The sequence below is a fragment of the Gobio gobio genome, assembly GCF_949357685.1.
Source record: "Gobio gobio genome assembly, chromosome: 10".
In the NCBI taxonomy this organism is placed as follows: Eukaryota; Metazoa; Chordata; class Actinopteri; order Cypriniformes; family Gobionidae; genus Gobio; species Gobio gobio.
This window is the reverse complement of record NC_137116.1, coordinates 15,355,437-15,362,936: the sequence shown is the minus strand read 5'-3', so window position 1 is coordinate 15,362,936 and position 7,500 is coordinate 15,355,437. Positions and strand designations below refer to the sequence as shown.

The 7,500-nt window shown below is 49.6% G+C and overlaps 1 protein-coding gene across 2 annotated transcripts in view; it reads left to right on the top strand.

The window, feature by feature from the left end:
• The window catches only part of pggt1b (protein geranylgeranyltransferase type I, beta subunit), a 54,239-nt gene that overhangs the window by 43,920 nt on the left and 2,819 nt on the right, over positions 1-7,500 (top strand). For both annotated transcript variants that reach the window (XR_013817333.1, XM_079827539.1), the window contains exons 6-8: positions 429-474; positions 6,414-6,598; positions 6,942-7,050. Coding sequence is in view for 1 of the 2 variants with exons in the window: in XM_079827539.1 (XP_079683665.1) it covers positions 429-474; positions 6,414-6,598; positions 6,942-7,050 (340 nt within the window). In the remaining variant the exon portion in view is untranslated. The remainder of the gene's footprint in view (positions 1-428; positions 475-6,413; positions 6,599-6,941; positions 7,051-7,500) is intronic.

Here is a 7,500-nt window from a genome sequence, read left to right as displayed (position 1 = left end):
GATCCAATGAGAGAGAGTTTGAGTTCACCACAGAATTAATACCATCAGATCTCGTAGAGCGTGCCGTTATAAACTCAGACAATGCCACATGTAATGCCTCTATATCCAGCAGATGGCAGCAGAGGAGCTCTGATTATATCATTAATATATGAAAAAAGTCACAGAGACTACAGAAGATCAACAGCTCTGTTAATAACAGCAGAAGATTTACTTTCACTATAGAATGATGATTTTGCACATTACTGTTGGTAAGAACATCCCAGCTCAGAGCTTCACTGTTAGATATCTAATAAACAAACATGTAATATTATTATTAACCGCACTTCTCTAAACTATAGTCATGTAAAGATGAAATGCTGTGATGTTGGAGATGCTGCTCTCGTTATGACCTCTGTCATGTGACTGACCAGCTGTTCTCTGTCCTCCAGTCGTATGACAGCGGCATTGGTCAAGGAGCCGGACTGGAGTCACATGGTGAGTTTTCTGTGCTTCACACACACTCTGAACGCCAGTCATGAGTAATGTGTGTGTGATGGTGTTTTATTAAACTCAATTGCAGCAGAAAGAAAACTGAAGATGACTAGACGTGCTCAGGTGTGAAGGCAGTCCTCAGTGATTCAGTGAGTCGCAGTCGATTCAGTGAGTCGCAGTCGATTCAGTGAGTCGCAGTTGAGTCAGTGAGTCGCAGTCGAGTCAGTGAGTCGCAGTCGATTCAGTGAGTCGCAGTTGAGTCAGTGAGTCGCAGTCGAGTCAGTGAGTCGCAGTCGATTCAGTGAGTCGCAGTTGAGTCAGTGAGTCGCAGTCGAGTCAGTGAGTCGCAGTCGAGTCAGTGAGTCGCAGTCGAGTCAGTGATTCAGTGAGTCGCAGTCGATTCAGTGAGTCGCAGTCGAGTCAGTGAGTCGCAGTCGAGTCAGTGATTCAGTGAGTCGCAGTCGAGTCAGTGAGTCGCAGTCGAGTCAGTGATTCAGTGAGTCGCAGTCGAGTCAGTGAGTCGCAGTCGAGTCAGTGAGTCGCAGTCGATTCAGTGAGTCGCAGTCGATTCAGTGAGTCGCAGTCGATTCAGTGAGTCGCAGTCGAGTCAGTGATTCAGTGAGTCGCAGTCGATTCAGTGATTCAGTGAGTCGCAGTCGATTCAGTGATTCAGTGAGTCGCAGTTGATTCAGTGAGTCGCAGATGATTCAGTGAGTCGCAGTTGATTCAGGGAGTCGCAATTGATTCAGGGAGTCGCAGTTGAGTCAGTGAGTCGCAGTTGAGTCAGTGAGTCGCAGTCGAGTCAGTGAGTCGCAGTCGAGTCAGTGATTCAGTGAGTCGCAGTCGATTCAGTGAGTCGCAGTCGAGTCAGTGAGTCGCAGTCGAGTCAGTGATTCAGTGAGTCGCAGTCGAGTCAGTGAGTCGCAGTCGATTCAGTGAGTCGCAGTCGATTCAGTGAGTCGCAGTCGATTCAGTGAGTCGCAGTCGATTCAGTGAGTCGCAGTCGAGTCAGTGATTCAGTGAGTCGCAGTCGAGTCAGTGATTCAGTGAGTCGCAGTCGATTCAGTGAGTCGCAGTCGATTCAGTGATTCAGTGAGTCGCAGTTGATTCAGTGAGTCGCAGATGATTCAGTGAGTCGCAGTTGATTCAGGGAGTCGCAATTGATTCAGGGAGTCGCAGTTGAGTCAGGGAGTCGCAGTTCAGTCAGTGATTCAATGAGTCGCAGTTGATCCAGTGAGTCGCAGTTGAGTCAGTGAGTCGCAGTTGAGTCAGTGAGTCGCAGTTGAGTCAGGGAGTCGCAGTCGAGTCAGGGAGTCGCAGTCGAGTCAGTGAGTCGCAGTCGAGTCAGTGATTCAGTGAGTCGCAGTCGATTCAGTGAGTCGCAGTCGATTCAGTGAGTCACAGTTGAGTCAGTGATTCAGTGAGTCGCAGTCGATTCAGTGAGTCGCAGTCGATTCAGTGAGTCGCAGTCGATTCAGTGAGTCGCAGTCGATTCAGTGAGTCGCAGTCGAGTCAGTGATTCAGTGAGTCGCAGTCGAGTCAGTGATTCAGTGAGTCGCAGTCGATTCAGTGAGTCGCAGTCGATTCAGTGAGTCGCAGTCGAGTCAGTGAGTCGCAGTCGAGTCAGTGATTCAGTGAGTCGCAGTCGATTCAGTGAGTCGCAGTCGATTCAGTGAGTCGCAGTCGAGTCAGTGATTCAGTGAGTCGCAGTCGATTCAGTGAGTCGCAGTCGATTCAGTGAGTCGCAGTCGAGTCAGTGAGTCGCAGTCGAGTCAGTGATTCAGTGAGTCGCAGTCGATTCAGTGAGTCGCAGTCGATTCAGTGAGTCGCAGTCGAGTCAGTGATTCAGTGAGTCGCAGTCGATTCAGTGAGTCGCAGTCAATTCAGTGAGTCGCAGTCGAGTCAGTGAGTCGCAGTCGAGTCAGTGATTCAGTGAGTCGCAGTCGATTCAGTGAGTCGCAGTCGAGTCAGTGATTCAGTGAGTCGCAGTCGATTCAGTGAGTCGCAGTCGAGTCAGTGAGTCGCAGTCGATTCAGTGAGTCGCAGTCGATTCAGTGAGTCGCAGTCGATTCAGTGAGTCGCAGTCGATTCAGTGAGTCGCAGTCGATTCAGTGAGTCGCAGTCGATTCAGTGATTCAGTGAGTCGCAGTCGATTCAGTGAGTCGCAGTCGAGTCAGTGAGTCGCAGTCGAGTCAGTGATTCAGTGAGTCGCAGTCGATTCAGTGAGTCGCAGTCGATTCAGTGAGTCGCAGTCGAGTCAGTGATTCAGTGAGTCGCAGTCGAGTCAGTGATTCAGTGAGTCGCAGTCGATTCAGTGAGTCGCAGTCAATTCAGTGAGTCGCAGTCGAGTCAGTGAGTCGCAGTCGAGTCAGTGATTCAGTGAGTCGCAGTCGATTCAGTGAGTCGCAGTCGATTCAGTGATTCAGTGAGTCGCAGTCGATTCAGTGAGTCGCAGTCGATTCAGTGAGTCGCAGTCGATTCAGTGAGTCGCAGTCGAGTCAGTGAGTCGCAGTCGAGTCAGTGATTCAGTGAGTCGCAGTCGATTCAGTGAGTCGCAGTCGAGTCAGTGAGTCGCAGTCGAGTCAGGGATTCAGTGAGTCGCAGTCGATTCAGTGAGTCGCAGTCGATTCAGTGAGTCGCAGTCGATTCAGTGAGTCGCAGTCGATTCAGTGAGTCGCAGTCGATTCAGTGAGTCGCAGTCGATTCAGTGATTCAGTGAGTCGCAGTCGATTCAGTGAGTCGCAGTCGATTCAGTGAGTCGCAGTCGAGTCAGTGAGTCGCAGTCGATTCAGTGAGTCGCAGTCGATTCAGTGAGTCGCAGTCGATTCAGTGAGTCGCAGTCGAGTCAGTGATTCAGTGAGTCGCAGTCGATTCAGTGAGTCGCAGTCGAGTCAGTGATTCAGTGAGTCGCAGTCGATTCAGTGAGTCACAGTCGAGTCAGTGAGTCGCAGACGATTCAGTGAGTCGCTGTTGATTCAGGGAGTCGCAGTTGAGTCAGGGAGTCGCAGTTCAGTCAGTGATTCATTGAGTCGCAGTTGAGTCAATGATTCAATGAGTCGCAGTTGATTCAGTGAGTTGCAGTCAATTCAGTGATTGAGTCGCAGTTGATCCAGTGAGTCGCAGTTGAGTCAGTGATCCAGTGAGTCGCAGTTGAGTCAGTGAGTCGCAGTTGAGTCAGTGAGTCGCAGTTGAGTCAGTGAGTCGCAGTTGATCCAGTGAGTCGCAGTTGATCCAGTGAGTCGCAGTTGAGTCAGTGAGTCGCAGTTGAGTCGCAGTCGATTCAGTGAGTCGCAGTCGATTCAGTGAGTCGCGGTCGATTCAGTGAGTCGCGGTCGATTCAGTGATTCAGTTAGTCGCAGTCGATTCAGTGAGTCGCAGTCGATTCAGTGATTCAGTGAGTCACAGTCAATTCAGTGATTCAGTGAGTCGCAGTCGAGTCAGTGATTCAGTGAGTCGCAGTCGAGTCAGTGATTCAGTGAGTCGCAGTCGAGTCAGTGATTCAGTGAGTCGCAGTAGAGTCAGTGATTCAGTGAGTCGCAGACAATTCAGTGAGGTCGCAGACGATTCAGTGAGGTCGCAGACGATTCAGTGAGTCGCAGACGATTCAGTGAGTCGCAGACGATTCAGTGAGTCGCAGACGATTCAGTGAGTCGCTGTTGAGTCAGGGAGTCGCAGTTGATTCAGTGAGTTGCAGTTGATTCAGGGAGTCGCAGTTCAGTCAGTGATTCATTGAGTCACAGTTGAGTCAATGATTCAATGAGTCGCAGTTGATTCAGTGAGTTGCAGTCATTTCAGTGATTGAGTCGCAGTTGATCCAGTGAGTCGCAGTTGATCCAGTGAGTCGCAGTTGATCCAGTGAGTCGCAGTTGATCCAGTGAGTCGCAGTTGATCCAGTGAGTCGCAGTTGATCCAGTGAGTCGCAGTCGATCCAGTGAGTCGCAGTCGATCCAGTGAGTCGCAGTCGATCCAGTGAGTCGCAGTCGATCCAGTGAGTCGCAGTCGATCCAGTGAGTCGCAGTCGAGTCAGTGAGTCTCTGTCGATCAGAGAGTCAGAGAGTCGCAGTTGAGTCAGGGAGTCGCAGTTGAGTCAGTGATTTAGTGAGTCGTAGTTGATTCAGTGATTCAGTGAGTTGCAGTTGATCCGTGAGTCGCAGTTGATCCGTGAGTCGCAGTTGATCCGTGAGTCGCAGTTGATCCGTGAGTCGCAGTTGATCCGTGAGTCGCAGTTGATCCGTGAGTCGCAGTTGATCCGTGAGTCGCAGTTGATCCGTGAGTCGCAGTTGATCCGTGAGTCGCAGTTGATCCGTGAGTCGCAGTTGATCCGTGAGTCGCAGTTGATCCGTGAGTCGCAGTTGATCCGTGAGTCGCAGTTGATCCGTGAGTCGCAGTTGATCCGTGAGTCGCAGTTGATCCGTGAGTCGCAGTTGATTCAGTGAGTCGCAGTTGATTCAGTGAGTCGCAGTTGATCCAGTGAGTCGCAGTTGATCCAGTGATCGCTGTGACTGATTCAGTGAGTCGCAGTTGATTCAGTGAGTCGCAGTTGATCCAGTGAGTCGCAGTTGATCCAGTGAGTCGCAGTTGATTCAGTGATTAATTGATTAATTGGGTCACAGTCAATTCAATTATTAATTGATTCAGTGAATCACAGTTGATTCAGGGAGTAGTAGTTGATTCAGTGAGTCAGAGTTGATTCAGTGAGTCGCAGTTGATTCAGTGATTAATTGATTAATTGAGTCACAGTCAATTCAATTATTAATTGTTTCAGTGAGTCGCAGTTGATTCAGTGAGTCGCAGGTGATTCAGGGAGTTGCAGTTGATCCAGTGAGTCGTAGTTGATTCAGTGATCGCTGTGACTGATTCAGTGAGTCATAGTTGATTCAGTGATCGCTGTGACTGATTCAGTGAGTCGTAGTTGATTCAGTGATCGCTGTGACTGATTCAGTGAGTCGTAGTTGATTCAGTGTTTGCTGTGGCTGATTCAGTGAGTCGTAGTTGATTCAGTGATCGCTGTGACTGATTCAGTGATTCAGTGAGTCGTAGTTGATTCAGTGATCGCTGTGACTGATTCAGTGAGTCGTAGTTGATTCAGTGATCGCTGTGACTGATTCAGTGATTCAGTGAGTCGTAGTTGATTCAGTGATCGCTGTGACTGATTCAGTGAGTCGTAGTTGATTCAGTGATCGCTGTGACTGATTCAGTGAGTCGTAGTTGATTCAGTGATCGCTGTGACTGATTCAGTGATTCAGTGAGTCGTAGTTGATTCAGTGATCGCTGTGACTGATTCAGTGAGTCGTAGTTGATTCAGTGATCGCTGTGACTGATTCAGTGAGTCGTAGTTGATTCAGTGATCGCTGTGACTGATTCAGTGATTCAGTGAGTCGTAGTTGATTCAGTGATCGCTGTGACTGATTCAGTGAGTCGTAGTTGATTCAGTGATCGCTGTGGCTGATTCAGTGATTCAGTGAGTCGTATTTGATTCAGTGATCGCTGTGACTGATTCAGTGAGTCGTAGTTGATTCAGTGATCGCTGTGACTGATTCAGTGAGTCGTAGTTGATTCAGTGATCGCTGTGACTGATTCAGTGATTCAGTGAGTCGTAGTTGATTCAGTGATCGCTGTGACTGATTCAGTGAGTCGTAGTTGATTCAGTGATCGCTGTGGCTGATTCAGTGATTCAGTGAGTCGTATTTGATTCAGTGATCGCTGTGACTGATTCAGTGAGTCGTAGTTGATTCAGTGATCGCTGTGACTGATTCAGTGAGTCGTAGTTGATTCAGTGATCGCTGTGACTGATTCAGTGATTCAGTGAGTTGTAGTTGAATCAGTGATCGCTGTGACTGATTCAGTGAGTCGTAGTTGATTCAGTGATCGCTGTGGCTGATTCAGTGAAGCTTCTGGAAGCACTGACGTCTCTGATGAAGCTCCCGTCTCTCTTTCCTCAGGTGGGTCCACCTTTTGTGCCATCGCGTCCCTTTGCATGATGGGAAAGTTGCAGGAGGTGTTCAGCGAGCGGGAGCTGAACCGGATCCGGCGCTGGTGTATCCTCCGCCAGCAGAACGGCTTCCACGGCCGGCCCAATAAACCCGTCGACACCTGCTACTCCTTCTGGGTGGGAGCCACGCTGGAGGTAAACCCTCGATCTGCTCATTATTCCTCATCTCCTCCAGTGTTGCGGCTCCTCTCTTCCCCGTCTGTCAGGAACGCTCTGTCTCTGTGAAGCCCCTCCTTCTGGAAGCACACTGTGCTCTGATTGGTCGGCTGGAGCGGTGTGTTGTGATTGGTGTTTGGGGAATGTCCCGCCCCTTATCATAACTGCCAGTCTCAACACACACTGACTAACTCAACCCCGCCCCTTTATTCTGTGTATGAATTATTATAATGAGGAACATTGTGATGTGTTGGAGACTCAGATCATGTTTAACACACACACACACACACACACACACACACACTCTCTCTTGTGTCCGCAGCTGTTGAACGTGTTCCAGTTCACCAACTTTGAGAAGAACCGGAACTACATCCTGTCGACGCAGGACCGTCTGGTGGGCGGCTTTGCTAAATGGCCCGACAGTCACCCAGGTGAGGTTACAGGTGTGTGTGTGTGTGTGTGTGTGTGTGTGTGTGTGTGTGTCAGAGGAAACCGCAGTGTAACTCCATACAGGAGTGGAACAATGAGCCTCAGGTCACTGGAGATGAGATGCTTCAGTGTGTGTCCAATAATCACACACACCTGAAACTGATCATTATCATCAGACAGAGCAACAGCACACACACACACACACACACCCACACACACACACACACCCACACACACACACACACACACACACATACACACCCACACACACCCACACACACACACCCACACACACCCACACACACGTTTGTTTTTGTGAAATGTGAGGACATTCCATAGGCGTACTGGTTTTTATACCGTACAAACCGAATTTTCTATCCCCTTACACTGCCCCTAAACCTACCCATCACACACACACACACACACACACACACACACACACACACACACAC